Source organism: Centroberyx gerrardi, chromosome 7 (assembly GCF_048128805.1).
Source record: "Centroberyx gerrardi isolate f3 chromosome 7, fCenGer3.hap1.cur.20231027, whole genome shotgun sequence".
NCBI classification, from domain to species: Eukaryota; Metazoa; Chordata; class Actinopteri; order Beryciformes; family Berycidae; genus Centroberyx; species Centroberyx gerrardi.
The window spans coordinates 28,883,243-28,905,279 of NC_136003.1; the positions used below are offsets into that span (position 1 = coordinate 28,883,243).

General features: G+C 42.2%; 1 protein-coding gene across 1 annotated transcript in view; it reads left to right on the plus strand.

Moving 5' to 3' along the window:
• The window catches only part of doc2a (double C2-like domains, alpha), a 108,945-nt gene that overhangs the window by 56,090 nt on the left and 30,818 nt on the right, over nt 1-22,037 (plus strand). The window contains exons 3-7 of the mRNA XM_071894630.2: nt 6,742-7,074; nt 11,672-11,751; nt 16,468-16,542; nt 16,688-16,797; nt 21,567-21,693. Of these exons, the coding sequence (XP_071750731.1) occupies nt 6,747-7,074; nt 11,672-11,751; nt 16,468-16,542; nt 16,688-16,797; nt 21,567-21,693 (720 nt within the window). The 5' untranslated portion in view covers nt 6,742-6,746. The remainder of the gene's footprint in view (nt 1-6,741; nt 7,075-11,671; nt 11,752-16,467; nt 16,543-16,687; nt 16,798-21,566; nt 21,694-22,037) is intronic.

The following is a 22,037-nucleotide window of genomic DNA, read 5'->3' on the forward strand; positions in this document are numbered from 1 at the left end:
CTGACGTCTTTTCCCTTGGATTTCCTGTTGATGCGATTTGAGTTTATCTTTTCTTTGCCTGTTCAGCCATGGTGGCTATTGCTGCTCATGCTAACTACCCAGTTCTTCTTCTGCTGTTTATTCCAAACAAACCGAAAACACATCACTTCCTGTGCGGCAGAGGAAAGAGAAAGAGCTACCAGACACCGGCTGTTTAGAACACAAATGGAAAAGCTTTCATGAACTAATCACTTGTGTTATCAATCACAAATAGAGAGTAGAGTTTATAAGAAAATGTTGCGGGTTATTACTTTAAAGTTCTGTTATTTATGTTACTGTCCCCTGTGGCCATGATTTACCACTGTTTTAAGTTGTGTAAAATGATGTGTATGTCGATAATTTTACAGTCAAAACACCATGGGTGCCAATTGGCTATGACCATGTGTGACACCTTCCATACCTGAGCTCACATGAATATCATTATTCTAATTATAATGGAGAGCAAAGATCAAGTAAACATCCCCAGAAATCTATTTGGAAGCCATATCTAAAAAAAAAAATCACATCAGGACCAGTTTTCCCTCTTAGCTGATATAGTTTGGTGAGCTACGTCTAATAATTGATCACACTGACCAAATAATAGTATATTTATGAATATATAAATAATAATAAACACATAAATAATATCTTGTCAGTCATCAGTCTTTGTCCCCAGATATGTAGAGATATGCCTGATACTATTCCTTAAGGTTAAGTGAATTAACGGCTATTCAAATGCGCTTTTTAAAAAAAAATACATGTCGCCTGATTACTGTGATTCTGTCAGCAACTCTAACACATTACAGTTACCAGATTTTAAAAATCAGATTATGGTAATGCCGTAACATGTAATCCGTTCCTCCTCATCCCTGCTGCAGTAATACACTGCTGACTGTGCTGCTGTCTCTGCTGCTGCACCAGGTTTTCATTCTCTTGTTAAATCCTCAGGATGCAGTTACTCACAGCCAAACTGGATCCATTCTGGGACATGGTTTTGGCATCTAGGCCTTCTTCCAAATGAAATCAAGCCTTGTGTTCTGTCAGGACCGCTTTTGGACTGTGAAGACCGCTTGTAGGGACCATGTGGCTTGAACGGCTTGTTTTAATGACAGACACCCCATGGACAGGCAATAAGAACAGGAACAAGAGTTATTAAAAACACACAGAGGATACGAATGAGAATAAGAGAAATGGATCAGAGAAAAATTATTTATTGTACAGCTCTTTCCTTAAAAAAAACAACAGAAGACGACGAAGACCAGTTCTTGGTCGATACGCGTTAGTCACCGTTTTTAATATGTAGCCATTATAATAAAGGCTTTTTACATTTTTGTACCTGCAGACGGAGTGCCGTGGTTTTTCTTTGGGGAATTCATGCCTCTATTTTCTCATGTCATATGTATCTACGTGACTGGCAAGGAATATCCCTAGTATATAGTTTCAATTTAAAAAAGTTAGAATTGCAGGATCTAGTCTACTAGCAGGCCGACTCGCGCACTCTTGAGTGGCGGTATCACCTAACCCTTCATACCAACTTCATTGAAAACTCAAAAGTGACAGGTCTAAATGTAAGTCAATCATAAATAGCCTATAGGACTTGTATTTGATTTAATTGAACAATATTTTTGGGATGGACTTAGCATTTAAATATCATATACAATATGTTATAGCATAAAAAAATCTCTGCAAAGGGGCAGGCCTGACCCGGTCTGGCCTGGTCCTTCGTGTAATCCTTTCATGGTGGGGAAACGTATTTCTCTCACATTTTGTGCAGCAAACACATTATTTGCATTTTAAGACATTTTGCTTATTTCATGAAATGTCAAAGCCAGCCTCAGAGATGGAAACAAAATTTAAAAATTGATTCTCGTGGATTACCACTTTAAATAGCAAGAAAGCTACAAGTCCTAAGGCTAAGGAAAGAAAAATATCACTAAGCTCAGGATAGGTGGTGGACAAAATAACACAAACATCTAACAATATATGAATATCATGTATCTAATAAAGGGTTGGACCCGCTTCAGTCCTCCTCCAGTCCTCCTTGTCCTGCTGTCATCCTGCAGTGGATTTCTTTGAGAAGGAAAGCCTCCAGTTCTTTTGAGGGATGGAGGAGGTGGAAATCTATTTCTGGTTAAATGATGTTCAGATCTGCTGAGTGGAAGTCTTGGAAGGAGTTTGACTTCATCCTGATGTTGATGAAACCTCCTTTGGATTTGTTTAGCAGTGTGTATGTGGGCGTCACCATCTTGGAATATGGGAAGTATCCAGTCTTCCAGTGTCTTTGCAGCACAGCGGTTGTTAAACTTGGTTTCGCCTGGCGGGTCTTTCAGTCCATTCACTTCACAGCCTTCCCTTCTGCACCATGCTGCGACACAACCTCTCTCTCTCTCTCTCTCACTTTCTCTTGTTCTCACTCGCTCTCTCTCCCCCCCCTCTCCCCCTCTCTCTCTCTCTCTCTCTCAGACTCTCTCAAATACAGCACATAAATAACCAATCTATCTTTCTTCTATCTATCTTTTTCACACACATTCAATTTCTTTTCCTCTCTCCTTCTGTATGACGTTCTCCGTCTCTCTCTCTCTCTCTCCCCCTCTCTCTTTCTCGTTCTCCCTCTCTCACTCTCTCTCGCTCTCTCTCTCCCTCTCTCTCGCTCGTCCTCTCTCCCTCTCATTCTTCCTCTCTCACTCTCTCGTTCTCCCTCTCTCCCTCTCTCTCTTGCTCTCTCCCTCTCTCTCATTCTCCCTCTCTTCCCCTCTCTCCCTCGTTCTCCATCTCTCCCTCTTTCTCACTCTCTCTCTCTCTCTCATTCTCCATCTCTCACTGTCTCTCTCCTGCCCTCTCTCTTGTTCTCTCTCTCTCTCTCTCATTCTCTCTCTCTCTCACTCTGTCTCATTCTCCCTCTCTATCTCTCTCTCTGTCAGACTCTCTCAAATACAACACATGCATAACCAATCTCTATCTTTTTCACACACACATTCAATTTCTTTTCCTCTATCCTTCTGTATGACGTTCTCTCTCTCTCCCTCTCTCTCTCTCATACACACTCACACACACACACACACACACACACACACACACACACACACACACACACACACACATTCATTAAACACCTGCTGTCAGCTTCCTGCAGACCATGAGGCCGGCGTAGGGTTGAAATTGTGTCTGACTCAGTATAGAAAATATGAAAAAACATGAAAAGTAAAAAGCGGGTGTGTGTTCAGTAACATCAGGAGTCCAGCAGTGACGGATTAAACACATTGAATTATTACATTACATTAAACACATGCAGTCAGTTTAGCGTGGAGCGCAGCAGTCATCCAAGGTACAGTACTTACTGCAACTGTTTACCCTGATGACTCAGACTGTGGCAGAGAAGACTTCAGCTGGGCGAGAGACATAGAGAGAGAGAGAGAGATAGGGAGAGAGAGAGAGGGAGAGAAAGAGAAAATGTTAATTTGTCAATTTTCTGTTACACAATCTATGTTTGGAATGATAATGCCCACATTACTGTAAAACAGATAGAGACAAAAGCACAGGAAAGGTCAGTTGTAATATGTCTGTTTGTTTTCAATTATGAATATTGCAAAGATTATTAGGCAAACCTATTGGTGTTCCCTTTCCACATCACTGTAGTTCATGAGATAGTCCATTCGGGATCATTTGTGGCTTGAAATCTAACGCTGGAAACTTCCTGACAGTGAAGCATCCTAACATCTCTTCGCAGCATTAATGCTTTAATGTGGAACCGTAGCAGCGAGCTAACTTACTGTCACGCCACTGCTGTGACTTTCTAGCCATGGGCTGAATAGAACTGGCTCCGGTGTCGGGCAGATTACTCCTAAAAATAATCTGCATGGGCTGATTACTGAAAATTGAAAGTAGTAATTTACTGATTGCTTTAAATTACCAACCAGTCTTGGCCTGAAGTGTTTTTTTGCCTCTACACTGAAACATGGCCATTGACTTTAGACAGGTTCTGTTTACTATCTGTGTTTGACTGCAGCAACGCCCCTAAAATATGTTATAATATATATATATAAAGTAATAATGTAATAGATAACACAATAACTCATCAAAATGTAATAAAATGTCACTCTAAATGGGTTGAAAATGTAAGAAACCTATGAACTGCTGGATAATGTAATAAGATCACATGGTTAGCTGGTGTTTATTAATTCATAAGGGGTGTAACATATTTTAACTGATGATGCAATTATAGTATTGATTAATAATGTGATAACTGGTGACAGTAAGAATAATGTAATAACTCAATATTATGTATAATAATTAAACATGATTATTACATCATCTGTTAAGAATATGTTGCACTCTGTCTCAGTTAATATAATAGTGTGATATTATTCCACTCACCAGCAATTTACTGCAGTAACAGCTTTTATTACATTTTCAACCCATTTAGAGAGACATTTTATTATATTATCAGTTGCTACAAGGTCTGCCCTTCAAACACAAATCTTCAAAACAGAGTTTCACTGAAGCAAAGAGCTGCACCTTCCCTTCTGTAACAGGCTGTAACACATGGCAGCCTGACAAGGTTAGAGACACTACAAGTGGTAAATTGACTTTTGCCCCCTAGGTGCTCACCTGCCACAGCTAGTCAAACTCCCAAAATTGTGTCCCATCAGTACATCAACATTTTTGTGCCATAGCAGAGGAGCCAGAGTGTCATGACTTGACTTTCAGTTGTTTTTGTCTGTTAAGAAAGTCGATAAAAACTCTACCTTTGGAGAAATTGAGATATACCTTGCATGACAATATGAAACGATTCATCATAAATGCAGTAGATCCCTCTGGGCTGAACTTTCTTCCACCGTATTAAAGGTCTCGGAGTTATTTGTTGCCAACTCTCTTGTTGCAGCCGTATGCCTGTTGAAGCCTAATGTGTGTCCTTTCCTTTTTTTTGGTCTTTTTTTCCTGTGTGTGTTGGACTCTTGTTTTTGTCAATTATGCATGTAGGTATGTGAACTGGAGCGGTTATTCCTGCTGTTGTTGCCGTCATTGTATTTGTTGTAAAGAATGAAAAAAGATTGGTTCTGTATATGCACTTGGATAATGTAAAAAGCAAGAGGAACCTCAAATAAAAAGATTTTAAAAAAAGTGGATGTTAGGACTTATGGGATGAGCCAAAGTCAAAAGCCTGAAGCTGATAATCCAATATCTGCTTTACAAATCACTACAACTGTAATAAATGCAATTTGGATCAATGCATTCCTCATTTGAATTAGCCCTACTTTATCTGTCAAACAGCTTCGTCTCTCCGGCCCCGGCAGACATGAAAACCCAACGTATTCCCCTCATTATACGACAGATTCTTCTGTCTTTCACAGCCTCTATCCCAGGCACACACAGATCATATCGTGTTTGATATCCATTTTCATTAGTTTGGATGATGTGATTAGTGGCATTATGGTATTAGACCTTCATTACTGCCAGCACTTTCTGGGAGCTGGCAGAAGGCGTTCATCAGTTCAGCAGGTCAGCACTGCCAGCACTCTGGAGGATGGCACAATTGAGTGTGTGTGTGTGTGTGTGTGTGTGTGTGTGTTTGGGGTGTGTGCATGAGAGAGAAGTTAAAATGCTGCATCCGTCCAGTCAAAGCAGAGACCACCTGTCAGTAAGACTGTCTTCCAACTTCATAGTCTGACTGCTGTCTCTCATTCACTGCCAAACAAAACTCTAATAGCACTCTGTTACAGTAAATTTTTTCAATTTCATGACAAGCGTTTCCTGACTGAGCAAATGATGCGATGGGAAAATGCGTTCTTGCTTAGTCATGCATGTTAAATTAAACTCGTTTCAAATTATGCACATCCCAACGGGTTAAAGAAAGGATCACAGTATATAATTATAGTGCAACTATAGAAATTACATTTTAACTTCGCATTTGAGAGTGTAATTTCATGATGGGAACGTCATTTGTGACAGATTGCAAATGTATTCTGCTGTATTACTCCACAACAGTAATTTCATCTAAATGGTTTTTCTCACTTTGGAATTACTTTGACTCCAGAATCTACAGAATATGAGGTTAAATTGACAATTAGCTCCACTTTACAGACTAGTTTCTATTTGTTTATAAAGCTCTTCCCCAAAATATATCTTATGACGCTTCTTGACTGGAGAGCTGGTATTTATCAGAGCCACTCAGAACTGGCTTTGCTCTCCATGTACCTGGAACCAGTTGCAGCATATCCTGAGGTCTGAAGCTTTGGTTGCTTTGGCATCTGATTAAGAACCTGATTAACTTTAAATATGAATGTTGCAACTGATGTTTGGTGAATGTTTTAATTGATGACTAAACATTGTTTGCGTCTTTCTCTTGTTTGTGTTTCTCTAAAAGTTAAATGGAATGAAATTGAAAAATGTATCAAAGTAGAAAAACTGAATGCAAATGACACATTTCAATATAATTTCCTCAATATCACAAAAAAGTTTTAAGCTTTCTTGAGGCAGAAACATTTTTTGTTGCTAAAGAAATGATGGGATAATAACGATGACTTTGATGTCATTCTACGTCCAGGAAGCCCATTTGTTCACTTCAACCCAGCTGATGGAAACGCATGTAATTTTATTTATTGTGACGTTTCAAAATTCGCTTGAGAGTCGGATGTAAACATAGCTAATGTTGACATTAATCATGAGAGATTAGTGTGTCACTGACATATTGCATTTCCCCCACTCCTCCTTCCTCTCCTCCAGACTCTATGACGGTGCGTAGAGGAAAGAAACTCAGCATCTCCATCCAGGAACACATGGCCATTGACGTCTGCCCCGGCCCCATCAGACCCATCCGACAGATCTCCGCCTACTTCCCCCGCCTGTCCCCCACCTCCCCCACCCCCGTCTCCCCGAACCCCACCGGCTCCCCGCTGGTCCTCAGCCCCGGGGGCGTGGCCTCCGGCATGGGCGGCGCCCGCCTCCTGTCCCCGCTGCTGCCCCACGGAGGAGCCGTGGGCGGCGGCGGGTCGCTGTCGCTCACCAGCAGCATGGACACTTCGGTGGAGATCAACAGCTCGGACAGTGACGACTGCAGTGAGCCTGGCTGTTCGCATGTGTGTGTGTGTGTGTGTGTAATGCGGTGCATTGTACGTATCTGTATAGAGTATGGGTGCAGAGAGAGGCTGCCTTGAGCCTGGCTGTTCGTGTGTGTGTGTGTGTGTGTGTGTGTGTGTGTGTGTAATGCGGTGCATGTGTACGTATCTGTATAGAGTATGGGTGCAGAGAGAGGCTGCCTTGAGCCTGGCTGTTCGCATGTGTGTGTGTGTGTGTGTGTAATGCGGTGCATGTGTACGCATCTGTATAAAGAGTATGGGTGCAGAGAGAGGCTGCCTAGAGCCTGGCTGTTGCTTGAGCATGATGTGTGTGTGTGTGTGTGTGTGTGCTTGGTGGATTAAGGTGATACACACATCCCTTGTTTCCACTGGTGCTGGATCAAAGATCTGCTGTTGGCTGATCTTTGGTGCCAAGTGATGTCACCACCTGTTGTGGCTATAGAAGGTGACATCACCTGGCACCAAAGATCAGCCAATAGCAGATGGCCAGTTCAATACCTTACTTTACACCGTTAAATGTCAGGCTTCACCACAGATTTGGGTTTAGTCACTCTTTAACGCTGCACTAGGCAACTTCGCTCGTTGGCGGCCCCACATAGCAGCCAACTGTTTGACTTCATTACCCAGAAATCCTGTAAGGTGCTGTCAGTAAACAAAGTGTCTTCTTCTTATTGTGTGGTGAGGTGGAGGAGGTGAAGAGGTTCAGCCGTCGTCGGTGAGTCCAGATCTCTCTGGACGGAGCGCTCACTCACTGCTGTTTAGGAGACAGTTTGGGATTTTCGAGTTGAGGGAGGAGAGCAAGAGAGAGAGGGAGAGATGGAGAACGAGGGAGATAGGGGAAGAGAGGGAGAATGAGAGAGAGGGAGGGGGAGACAGAGGGAGAGGGCAAGAGAGAGAGGGAGAATGAGAGAAGGAGAACGAGAGTGAGAGAGGAAGAATGAGAGGGAGAGAGGACGAGCGAGAGAGAGGGAGAGAGAGAGAGAGAGAGAGAGACGGAGAACGTCATACAGAAGGAGAGAGGAAAAGAAATTGAATGTGTGTGAAAAAGGAGTTGGAGTTTTGATTCGTTACTTCCGGAGCAGATTTAACCACAGGTGACCACACTGACCCCAGAACTTACCAGAACCTGCACACTCTCTGCCCTGTGGAGTATTGAGAAGCCTGATTTATGCAAATAGGAACTAATCTAGAGTGTCTCAATTAGTGGCGATGGGACGCTCTTCTCTTTCAGGCTGATAAGACGAGTGTAAAAGCTTACCTGGTGCAGCTTGAACATTAATTGCCTCTGTACCAACATATGCTCTCTGATCTGGAGTCTGACTCGAGAGGCCATGCATGACCTCTCTTATTTAATCACTTACCTTTTACTTTTAACACCAGTGTGATGTTGCAGTGCATTACTCAGTTTTGATGTTGGTAAGAAACTAGGAGTCGAAAAAGAAGAAGTGGAAACGCACAGCAGTGTCGGTTCTGGCTGACAGGAGCAGAATTAATCAAAATGAAAAACGTCGCCACACACTCACAGCTCCGATGCAACAAAATTTATTGTCCAAAACCAAGTTTGTAACAGGCAGGCTGTCTTCTTCAGGGTGATCTAGTGATTAGATCAGCCTGGTTAACATCAACAGACTCTTATTGTCAGGCTCTCTCTGCTTTTTTACTTTAGTGTACTCTACCAGTCAAAAGTTTGGACACACCTGATTGAATGTTCTGTGTTTTTCATTCTCTTGAAGCCATTTTGATCTAAAGGCTTCTGCTTAAATGCTTGACATTTGTTCCTTAGACAAATATAAATAGTGAAGTTGATCCTATGTATGAATTTCTTTCCAAAGCCTATGCCTTTCCATGAAGGCAAAGGGCAGCTACTTTAAAGAATCTAAAATATAAGATAGTTTTGATTTGTTTAACACTTTTTTTGGTCACTGCATAATTCCATTTATGTTATTTCATAGTTCTGATGTCTTTGCTATTATTCTAAAATGTGAAAAATAGTAAAAATTAAGAAAGATGCGTGTGTCCAAACGTTTGACTGGTAGTGTATCTCATAAAGTTGGAGCACTGACTCAGTGAGTCAGTATGGAGGAAAGAATGTGGGCAGAATGACTCAAGGGTCTAATTTATCTAACCAGCCAGAGTTTAAAGGTAGATACAAATGGCTACCAATGTCCCAACCGAGTTCAATCAGGAGAAATGACTAATAAGTTATTCATGTCTGCGTATGAAAATAACATTAATAATGCAGTGCACACAAAACCCCAGAAACACCCCTGTGTCTTTTAATGAGACTATTTCCAAACTTAGTCTGGTATAGTCTGTATCAGAGACACTGGGGGTCTTTGATGAGGCAACAGACCCAAGACAATAGCACCGACTGCCACCAGAACATGATTTATCTTTGGACTTCTAAAATATGTTTAATTAAACTAAAAGAGAAAGGGCTTGTATGTTCTGTGGTTCAGTGGAAGCCGCTGCATCATCTTCTAGAAGGAGAAGGATCAGCTTGCAGGGATGTAAAGGAGAAACGTCGAGTGACCGCTCCTCTAAACTCCCCACGGTCGCTTCCGTAGCAACGTGTCTGATGAGAGAGAATCATCATAAACAACATCAAGCGACGGTTTGCCTCGGTCGACACTTTTTTCTTCTGTCTTGGGCCGCCTTCTGACGCGTTCTTGTCCTCCGGAGCGATTTTGATGCACTCCAGACCAAAAGATTAATTGGGATTTCTATGGGCTTTGTTTTCCTCGTTAACATACACTTATTATCTGATTTGTTTTGCAATTAGCGTTTGATGAATTCCTCTTTTGTCTCTCAATAATGAGGGGTTTCTGATTCATCGGAGCAGGGACGGCCCGGGGGAGGAACAAAACCGTCAAAGCTTTCCACTGCTCTGTCTCATGTAGCTAAAGAACTGCGCCCCAATGAAACATAAAAGACACTTTTTAACACAGAGGCTTTTTTCTCCCCAGATTTCTGTCTATGCGCATAAGTGATTCCCCATGGAGACTTTTATTTTTTCCACCCCCTCAGATTTCATCACTACAGACCGGTTCTACTTTTGCACTGACGTCTTAAAAATGGTGATGGATGATCTTAGGTCCGGGCCAGATTCCATTTATTTGTGCTGAATAGCTTTTCCCGACATGTTAAAGCGAGCCGGTGTGACTCTGCCCAGGGCTGCGAGTCAACGTGGGCGAGCAGAACCAGAAGCAGAAGCATCAGAATTTGGAAAACTTGCATAAACTTCTGTTTTTTTTGGTGTGTTTTATGACTGCAGCAGCGCTATCAAGAGGCTGTTTCTTGAAATAGCTCTAAGCTATAGTGAGTCTTGTTTATCCATTTGCTCTCAGAAAAGCATATTAAGATGAAGGTAATTTTGTCAGTTTTTGCAAGGCAGCTGGAATTCATCTTCCTGTGTCTCTCATAGCCTCCAGAGTCAGAGCGCAGGTTTTGTTTGCAGTGCAATAACTTGGGGGATCAGTGTGTTGCTCGAGGGCACTTGGGCAGGTACTGGAGGTGTGATACCAACAGCCTCTGGATGGTGTCGGAAGTCAAACCAGCAACCTTTCAGATAGGAGTGAGCCTGTCTTCCTCAACGGCAACTGTCTTTACTTTGTTTGTTCTTTAATTGTAAACTGCATCCTGATTTTTCATTTTTTTTTAAATGCAGTAAATCGCCACTAGCCACTATTATGCAGGGTTTATACAGCATATTGTAGTTGTTTACAGTACAGCATGTCGCTATTGAAAACCTTGAATCAGAATCAGGCTTTATTGGCCAAGTATGCAACACATACAAGGAATTTGGCTTCAGTTAAAAGCCCCGGCTCCTGTTTCTTGTGTCTCCAAAATGTCAACTTTTCAGGAGCTATAGGAAGAACAGCCTTGTTCTTAGCTTGACGACCGTGCAGGTTTGAGTTTATATAACTGCTTTTTGAAAAGGTTTCATAAACCCAAGGATTGTAGAATTTTCTCATAGAGAAGATAGAGGAGCATGTAATCCTTCAATTAAAGTTAAAACATGTAAATCACTAAATCTGGAGTTACAAGACAGCGACAATTGTGTATTGTATAATCAGTGGTTTGTTGATATCGGTGAGCATATATTGCTTAAAATAGTTACAATCCCTGTGAAAAATATGTAGCATCTTATATAACTGCATTGGAAGAACATCAATTTGTGTATAGGTTGAGACAGCCCCGGTGTGTGTGTGTGTGTGTGTGTGTGTGTGTGTGTGGTATGCACATGTTTATATGTATGCATGAGTGTCACAAGCCCTGATGAATGTGGTTGCTCTCCATTTAAGAGGATTTGCCGTTAACGTGTGATGTGCTCTGTTCAGATTCATGTGACAAGTGCTGGTTGACTAAATGGGATTTTCACCCTCTGAATGCATGGTGTGTTTCACATGTCTGTGGTCTGTTGCACGCATTCAATTTATGTTGACAATTTATTTTGAACAGTCATTTTTTCTGTCTACTGATGTGACAGGTGTTATAAATCATGTTTTTTTCTGATTTATCATAATTATCTGTCTTTGCTGCTTTCTAAGCGGTTTTTTTTTTTTTCCCCTCCCCAGCTGCCTTGGGAACGCTGGAGTTTGAGCTGCGCTACGAGCCGAGCTCCAGCGAGCTGCACTGCACTGTGCTCCGGGCCAAGGTAAGCAGGAAGCTCTAGATTACATTAAGTTGTTCTGGCTGCTGCTGTGTTCTCCTCCGCCTGCTTCCACATGGTGAAGTAGGAATGGCTCGGAGGGGCTTCTCATACAGTACAGCAGCTTCCTCCCATGTGTTCCCGGCTGCTTCGCTTCCTACACATTACATAATGTAATATAACATGCTGTATGACATTTAAGCCCCTTGTGCACATGTCTTTGTATGGGGGGGGGTCCCGGTGGAAATGGAACCTCTAACCCTGGTGTGTTTGGTGCCATGCTTGAAGACCCGCCGGATAGGAGTGTCAGATAAATGTCTGAAATGTAAATGTCCACACTGAGCTACACAGAACAAGGCCTGTCTGACAGGCTGGATGACCTGAGTGGCCTCAGACATGCGGCAGGCTCTGAGGGAGGGACATTTAGAAGCAGCAGAGACAACGCACCAGGAGGGGGCGCTCTCATTGGCCAGATGCAACCTGGTCATGCCTAACCGACGCGCCTTGCAACAGCTGCACGTAACACATAAAGTGTAGTAGTGTCTTCAGTCTCACGCTGGCCCAACTGTGTCAGTGTGCCTTGGCAGCGATCCTACAAGTGTTAAGAGAGACGCATGACTGAAAGCCTCGGTCGTCTTCCTGTAAATATGAACCTTTAAAGGTCCCATATGGTGTAAAACAGGATTCCCCTTGCCTCTGTGATTATAAAGGAGTTGGATGGTCTATCTAAACATGGTGAAAGCATCAAAACGCACGGTCGCCAACTAAATCCACACAATCCATGTTAGAAAAGCGAGCCTCTAAACGAGCCGTTTGGACTTCCGTAACTTTGTGGCGTCACAAAGGTTCGCTCATTATCATTTCTGTAAGAAATAATAGACTAACAAAGTGTTTTTTTCAAAGCGGTTGAGCGGTTGTCATTGTTTATTACTGGAGAGTTTTCCCTACCTGTAGCCGCCAGGCCGCGGTGTTTCACTCTTGAAACGGTTAGCCAATCAGAACAGAGGGGTCGTTAATATTAATGAGCCTCAAAGGCACAGCGACAGAAACAGCCTGTTTTTGAAAATGATTGAATGGAAAATGGATTGAGAGTGTTTTTGGTTCATGACACCACACAAACAGCTTTTAATGGACCTCAAGACATAAAATAAAACACTGGAAAATGTAGAACATGGGACCTTTAAGGTACATAGAGGTTCGTTCCCATGTTCCAAGACGACGATTGAGAAGTCGTATAGCCTTACATACCTATATCTATCTTTCTTTCTTTCTTTTTTAATGTAATTTTACTAGACAGATGCTTGAAAATTTTGCTTTTGCTTGTAACTGTTTTAATCCATTTATTTTATGTAAAGCACTCTGAGTTGCATTCTGTGTATGAATGTTGTTATAAATATATATATTATTAATATTGTTATCCATGTTTTGACTGGTCTCTATTAGTGCCAGTAAAACCAGAGCATTTCTCATATGTGTAATCACACAAACCTAATCATATGAGTCCTGTCTTACTCACATTGTCGCCTTAAATACAATTACATTTTTGTGCGCATGTTAACGTGATCATTAACATTTCCATAGGGGAATGGTGGGGTAAGGTTATACCAACAAACTTATATAGTGGAACAATAGAAGAAAGGGAAACATGATAAAAGCACGAGCCTGTGGGAAATACAAATAGTGACTGGAATTGCTGTATTATCTTGGGGCAGAGGAGATTATCCTAACACCTGCTGTCAGTATACTTTGTATCCCTCATTTCCTCAAGTGTTTTCTTTATTGTAGTACCTCCTTGTACGCTAATGATTTCTCCCTCCTGGCAACTGCTCGTTTTTTTTTTTTGCGGTAGTAAGGAAGGAAGCAGTTTCAAGCCTGGATTGGTGGATTAATCCTCCACCGCCTGCTGTGCTGGTACTTTCTTTGATGATGGAGGAACGCCTGCAGCCGGTGAAGACTTCTGAACTACAAACACACCAAGAAGAAGAAGAAGAAGAAGATTTCATGGTCATTGGTTAACTTTTGTCTACCTTACAACTTGAAAAGAGAGTCGAGATAACGCCGTCCAACACGCAAAAAGCCTTAAGGGACAGTTGCATTCCCTGCGCATATCTGTGAAGAGAATACACACACACACACACACACACACACACACACACACACACACACACACACACTCACATGCAATACAAGGAGGCCAAATGGACTTTCAACTGGCCCAGTGTATCCACAACATGCATTATCCTCATGCATCTGTCTTCTGTCATGTATGAGATTGCATTTTGCCTCTGGGACTTCTTTACCATCACACCACTTTCTCTCTCTCCCTCTCTCTCTCTCTCTCTCTCTCTCTCTCTCCCTCTCTCTCTCTGAATGTACCATAGCAAAAAACATCAACAGAAAAAAAGAATGCCATCTTGGCGGCGCTCCGTCTGCAAATGTCAAGGCTGTTGCAAGAAATTTAGGAGCAATTTCTCATGACGGTCTGGCTTCGGTTGATGAGGTCAAGAGATCCAGCCGTTGAGAGCGATCTCTCCAGCCGAGAAACATTTCCACATTGAAGTCTTTTATTTAATCCCCCGGCCATCTGCAGAAAGTCATCCAGGCGTCTGTCTCTTTGAGTTTAGGCTGCAGTCTGCAGAGTCTTTACACTCCCGCCTCGCATAACAGAACCGATGGCGTATTCACATGGGCGAAGGCGATCAGTAAAGGATGGGGGATAATGGATTACATGGAATGGATTTGCAGTAATCAGATTACACAAATGGTTAGTTGTGATCTGGTTCATATTTTTTTTAAAAAGATAGAAGAAGAATAGAAGGGGGAACAATGGCTGGTATGGAGAAACACTGCATGATTATTAGGGGTGTCACGATTTCGATTCTAAATCGAAAATCGATCGAAATGAGCGTTCGATTTTGACCTTTGAAATCACAAGCAGGTTCGCGATTCTCCCAGTGTTTTTTTCTCTCCACCCCTGCCTACTTGCACGTCTGAAGAAAAAAACCCAACATTTTAATGACGACACAGCGTAGCTACTAGAGAGCGCCCGTTCTATATTTCACTATAGCGCCCAAGAGCGCTCGTCATTTTTAAATGTGCCAAAAACTGAAAATCAAGTTATCAGCTTTGTTTTATATATACTTCAAGTTGTCATCGATGAACCGGAACCAGAATATACTGTATATCTGGTGACACTGAGACGGGTTTAATCGCCCTCCACCGGTAACGTTAGATCTATAAAATGGCTTCGCCGGCTAAGCATCACGCTTTTAAAACCTTCTGGAAGCTGTCAGATTGTGCTGTGAGACAGAACCTGACCCGCCGTATGTAGTGGAAAGTTACGAAGACATTGTGAGTTGAAGTCTTTTGATCGAAATCGCTTGTTCTTGCTCGATAAAACAAGACACAAGACACCTTCACTAAACAGCGGGACCTGCCTGCTCTCACCGCCGCAGACGGACCGGCCGGGTCGCCGCGACTTTTATCCATATAAGTTTGGCGACTTTTTCCATATTTGTTTGGCGACTATTATTGTCTGATCTTATTACTGTGTGGGCTGAAGCGCTGGAGGTTTTGTATGTATTTTGAAAGCTTATCGTTAGCCAAGATAGGAAGAATCTGTTTTGTTGTCATACTGTGAATGACACTTCAGTAAGGAGACGCCCTGAATCACCTTGCCATGTATTTGGTACCAAATTAAAGGGAAAGTTGTGTTTTTTTAAATGGAAAAACTTCGAAAAAATTTGACCATATGGCCTTAATGTGGTACATTCCAAAAAAAAATATGGCAGTTATATCACACTTGATACCATCTTTTTAAAGAAGAATTTGAAAATGTACATGACAGTTGTCAGGGCATAAAACCAATGATCTGTTGATCTTTACAAATCAAGATTCGACAGTCTAACAATGGCATAGCCGTCAGAGCTGAAAAAAAAAAGTTTAAATCGAAAATCGAATCGATTCGTGACCTTAAAATCAAAAGTCAAATCGAATCGTGGATTTGGAGAATCGTGACACCCCTAATGATTATGGTTGTATGTCATAGTGCTAACACTTCTTTTAACTAAGGTTCGACTGATAAGGGGTTTTGAATGTCAATACTGATACCAATAGTTGTTGATTGATGGCTCTGATATACCCGATACTTTGTGCTGATAGTCATTATCTTTACATTATTATGATTTGGCCCTTTTCATGACAAAAAAATTCTATAAGTTACATAGCGTCAGTGTTTCTCCCAGAATTGTATTCTTGTCAGGGTGGAAAAGCCTCTGAAACAGCATTTAGACCATCATGGGACACTAAAACTCTCCACTGAAACCCAGACTAGTACCACTACTGTATACTTCAGAATCAGATCAAAATGCCGCATTAGAATCAATTCAGGTTAAGTTCTTCCCATAGACAGGCAGTATAGTATTGATCAATTCCACAATAAATATGTAATCAAACAAACTGAGGTGAACCACACTGACTGATTTTTAATAAAAGGCTAATATCTGCCTGTTATCTGGGTCTAACTTTTAACTGTATGTTCTAGGGATTTTTGATTCTGCATTACTGACCCTTGCAGTGCGTGAAATGTTCCTGATTACAATTTCGAGCAGGCGATCAATAGTCTGTGGGAAGACAAGTAACCTTTCCAGCCATGTGATCGGACATCAACATGAGTATGAGAGGCAATGGCTGCATGGCAACATCACATGTTTTTCTCTGCAGGGTCTGAAGTCCATGGACTTCAACGGCTTATCTGATCCCTACGTCAAACTGCATCTCCTGCCTGGGGCGTGCAAGGTGAGAGAGAGAGAGAGAGAGAGAGAGAGGGAGAGAGAGAGAGAGAGAGAGAGTAAACACACATGAGAGCAGTAGGAAGACACTCGAACGCGGCTTAACACTGTCCATCTGTATTTCTGTCTGTGAATGTTTGTCTATCTTTTAGGCCAATAAGCTGAAAACAAAGACCATCCGCAACTCTCTGAATCCAGTGTGGAATGAGACGCTCACGTACGTCGGGATCACAGAGGAGGACATGCACAGGAAGACGCTCAGGTGTGTGTGTGTGAGTGTGTGTGTGTGTGTGTGTGTGTGTGAGAGAGAGAGACAGAGAGAGAGAGGAACTCGGGTCTGGTTTGATGGACTCTCATTCTGGACTGATTGCACATATAACCATTAATCAATTAAAAAGGGACACCTTGACATTCAGATATGAAGCTAATAGTCATCTTCGATTACTTTAAGTGTCAATACAGAAACCTGCTATTTCGCAAGCGCCTGGTGAAGAAATTTAAGTTAAGAAAAGTCCTTTACTGCAATGTTCTCTTTCCCTTTCCCACAACAAAACAACCGTGTGTTTGGACTGAAGCGGAGCTCAATCAAAAGCATCAGTAACGGTCATGTAAATAACTGGGAAACATTTTTTTATGTCAGTGATGCCTGTGTGTATGTTTTTATATCTGGTGCTGTATGGCTGTTTGAAATCACGCTTAAAAGGGCTGTAGATGTGTGTTGTTGTTTTTTTAAACTCTTTAATGATGAATTAATATGTTTACCATTGAGACCACAGCAGAGGAGCAGCTGCAGGCAACCAGAAGACCATATCTACAACCTAAAGAGGTGTGACTTATGAATGTATAATTACATAGCCCAAGCCACAACGTAAGCCTTTTAACTACTGAGCTCAGGCACCACACGTTCACCCGACTCTGAAGTAAACCGAAGCATTAAAAGTGCAGCAAAGCCTCTGTGTAATTGTGCATGTATTTATATGGGATGTGTGGAAGAGAAAGTGCGTACGTGTGTGTGTGTGTGTGCGCGTGCTTATGTCTTATCTAATTGGCCGGCAGACCTCGTTCCTCTAAAAATACTGTTGCTGCGAAAGGATATTCAGCTGCAATAATTCCTCCTCCTGAAGTAATATCCTCTTGAACGCGGCGGCGAGAGCCTCTCACCGCCGCTCCAATGCTCTTCAAGACGAGGGAGAGGAACGCGGACGCACTAGGTTTCATCCTGAGATTATCTACAGAAAATTACCTGTGCGGCCTCCCGGCAGCCGATCATCCACTGCAAACCAGCGGCTGGAAAGTGGTTTCTAAGTTTTGCCGGGGTTTTGGGCTTTCCCCCCCTCCTCTTGAGGGTGAAAACAAGAGTGCAAAAAGACATTTAGCAGCATATCTCAGGGGCCTTGTGTTCATGTGTGTGTGTGTGTGTGTGTGTGTGTGTGTCTCTACCTTAGTCTCTGATAGAAAGTGCTTGTTGAGAACAGGGGGAAGTCATCTCATCTGATTGTGTGGCTTTTTTCCACTGCACTGGCATAAATCCCAGCAACATGCACTACATGCTGCATTTTAAAGGAAAGTGTCTTTATATTCTGACAATATCAAACTATATATCATGGGCATGTGTTTATTTTTGGTCAATGCATCAGTAACTTGGAAGTCTGGAGAAAATATTGTTAGCTAAGATGCCTCATCACAAAAGCAGTGCCCCAAAACAAGAAAAAAAAACCCCAAAACAAAACACGTGAGCAATAGAGAGAGGTTGCAAAACACGTTAGATAAATTCATAAACAAGTCATGGTCAGATCTGTTTTAGAAGTATTCTTCAGAGGTGCTTATGTTAAAATTATCCATACAATTTTCAATTTATATTCACAAGAAAGCGCAATAGTGTAAAATTGGTAGTCATTATTCACAAAATCGAATTGCATTCAGTCCATTTAGTGAGGTGGGTAGGTTGGGGCAGGGGGCCCCATGTGAACCCCTCGTGTTACGCCAGTGTGTTTTCCCTGCTTATTGCATCACTTTACTCAGAAAAGTGTATTTTAGGTGTAATATTTGGTTTTCTAACTGCAGCCCGAACACAGTGTGATGAAACCGCTTAGGTTGACATTTACAGTCAATTGATTAAGAGTTGCTTGCACAGAAGTTGAAGAGATATAACGGTCCTTCCACTGTTTGCTTTGGTAATTTGGCTAGTACAGTATAAAATGGCAATTATGGAATTTTAAGGGTTGGTTGCTATGGTGACAACTCAAGTCTGGACATTAAGGCTGTAAAGTTTGTCTCTCTTGCTGCCAGAACTGTGCAGATGAGTCTGTTAGCAAACTGTCAAAAGCTCAACTGAAAGCTAACGTTAGCGACGAGGCTAACGTAGCTTCATCACAGACTGGACTTCTCTCTCTAGCTCTTCTAGTCAACATTAGCATGTTAGCAATCCATGACAGAGAAGCTGCTTTGGTTCTTGCTGTAAAACCTCTCGCCTCAGTGACTTGCCGTAATGAAGTTTATACAGAATCTAGGCCAACGGTTCACATAAAAATGGCCGCCGCTCCGACCGTCCTGGAACATTGATTTGAACGGGAATGACCGTTTTATCCATTCAAGTTCTGTGGTTGCTTGTGTCCGTTGTCCCTTGTTTTATTTGCAGCTCAACCCAAACATGAACATCGTAGTCGAGCAGCCGTGTGCTTCACAGCTCCTTCAGACTTTCATGCCAACATCCAGGTTCTACCTTCACAAGTTTTACGGGGATTTGGCTTTTCCCCCTCCGCTTCAGTGTGAAAACGAGAGTGAGAAAAGTCATTTCGCGGTTTATCTCGAGGGTCCTGAATTCATTTGTATGAGTGTGTGTGTGTGTGTGTGTGTGTGTGTCTACCCCTGTCTCCGGTATAGAATGTGCCGGATTGCAGCTAAGCAGGGTGCTGCCCTTTGAACGGGTTCGCCTCAAAAGGCTGCCAATATCTTTCTCATTCCATTCATAAATAATAAATATGCATTCTGGGTAGATTCCAATGGGGCGTCGTACCGGCACACAGAGGTCACTCACTGCCTGCCTCAATCCCCCCACCCCCCACCCAACCTATGCACACACACACACACACACACACATCACACACATACACATATATACAAACACACACGCTCTGTTTCTCTCTCCCTGTTTCCCTCTCACTCGGTCTTTGCCTTGCTTCTCGCTTCATAACCTCCTCCTTTCTGTGTTACTTTTTATTCAAAATATATATTTTTAGCCCAACTCTTTCCTGACAGTTTTTCTAGTTCATTCCCTCCTTCTCTTACTCTCATCTCTCAACCTTTCCCTTTCAATCTTGCCACATGCTTACCTCCCCATTTAATATGCTGTTTGTATTTGCTTTTATCCAAAGCTCCTTACTGTGTCGTGACTGCATACAGTTTTAATATGTTTGTTGTCTGTGGTGAAGTCGGACGCAGAGCTGCTCTGGTTGAGTTAAACCTCGAGCCGCCCCGTGCTTTTTGGGGGTCCCAAGTGTTGCTGCAGATAGTGGCAACCAGTTATTAACCTTTTGTTGTTGACAGTCATGATGTAAGAAGACTACAACCTTTTACATATGTTGTATTCCTCCTTGGCACAATAACGTACCTTTCATTTTCACTTTTTTCCTCTCTCTCTTCTCGGTACCTGACCATTAGTGTTGTTTTGACATCTTTCCGTTTGATTGCTGTGAATTGCTTTATGATGATTGACAGTTTGACAGGGCCTGTGATTGGCTGACTGGTCTGCTCCATCAGATCTCACCACTTGTTCACTATATAAATGTATTTGCTTGTTCTACACGATTAAAATCATTCCATTGACATTTTGGCCCAGAAAGGCCTTCATCAGATTAACACCTTCAGCCAGAGAGGAGGAACTATCAGTGGAATCACCTGCTGCAGTGTTTGGTTGAAATGAAAACCTCCATCGTATGTGTGATTAATTTAGAGACACAGTTGGTAATTTCCACACCTGTTAACCGGCTCTGTACTGTAGACTACAGCGCTGCTCGCCGTTGTCTCAGTGAATCTTGGGGCTTTCAATTCGTTCTCGTCGGTCAAGTCACCATCCGATGCATCCTCGATATTTTGAGGTTGGCAAGGAAACTTCCGGGGTTTCTATCCGTCCTCCGTCCTGTCGTTCTTTTGATTTAGAATCGTGCTTCGGCGGTTAGATATTACGTAAAACGCGTCACGGAGGACACAAGAACGCACAAGAACGCGTATTGATAATCAGCCCTGGTCTGAATATCACAATCCTGCTGGTTTTCTACTCTACCTGCTAGCTGATTATATTCATGAATGTAATTATTGGTAGGATAGAAAACCACTAGGGTGAAAATGTGGGTCCAAATTTGGGTAATGTTTTAATAGCAATTTAATAGGAAATGGAAGCAAAGGAAAATAAATAGGAGCATCAGAAAATATAATAGATACATGAATAAATATATGCCATGATTGAATAAAATAGTCTAAACAGACACGGAAATAGATGAAAATAAGAAAATATTAAACATTAACTGAAAAATTCAACAATAATTGGATCAAAGCTGTGATTTGTGTGCAAAGTAATAAATAATAAAAAAAAAAGATTCAAGTACGGAGAAAAAACATAGAAAACTACTTATAAAAGATAAATATATATTTGACCCCAGAGGATAGCACAGCTTAGTGTTATGTGGTCCTTTATGGAAGAGAAAATAACAATAACTTGAATAAAAACACACAAAACACAATAAAAACACACACAAAAGATCATGGGAAATACATGATACTAGCTAAATTGTCGTGACACTGGCCATTTCTCACTTTGTTCCAAAGTTAATGTTGTCACTTCCTTTGATACACAGCTTTGATCGGACAAAACAAACCACAACCGCAGGGAACTGAACCCCTCACCTGGCAGTGTCGGTGTCCCGCTCCGCCCGTTGAGCTCTCGTCCGCTCATCCCTCTCTTCTCAGTTTTCCCTCTCTCCTGTCATTATCTCTCGGCACACTCACCCTCTCCGTCTCCCCTCTCTCTGGCAGGTTGTCAGTGTGTGATGAGGATAAGTTGACTCATAATGAGTTCATAGGGGAGTCCCGGGTGGCGCTGAAGCGTGTGAAGCCTGACCAGACAAAGTACTTCCACACCTGCCTGGAGCATCCACCCCCGGTAGCTAAAGCACACACACACACACACACACACACACACACACACATGTTTGTATTACTATAATTGTGAGGACATTCCGTTGACTACATTCATTCCCCAACAACCCTAACCGTTGAAGGAATACAGGAACGTTTTTTTGGGAGATTGGCCAGTTGGTCAACTTACCGGTTATGTGATGACAACATAGACACCAAAATCATCCATGTGTCCCTGGTAGATCATTGGTTCTGATGCTCCATGCTAACACTTTAGCATACACTATGTTGAGCGATAGTAGGCTCCATGCTAACACTTTGACATACACTGTGTAGAGTGACACCAGGCAACTAGCATTATCTCAGAAG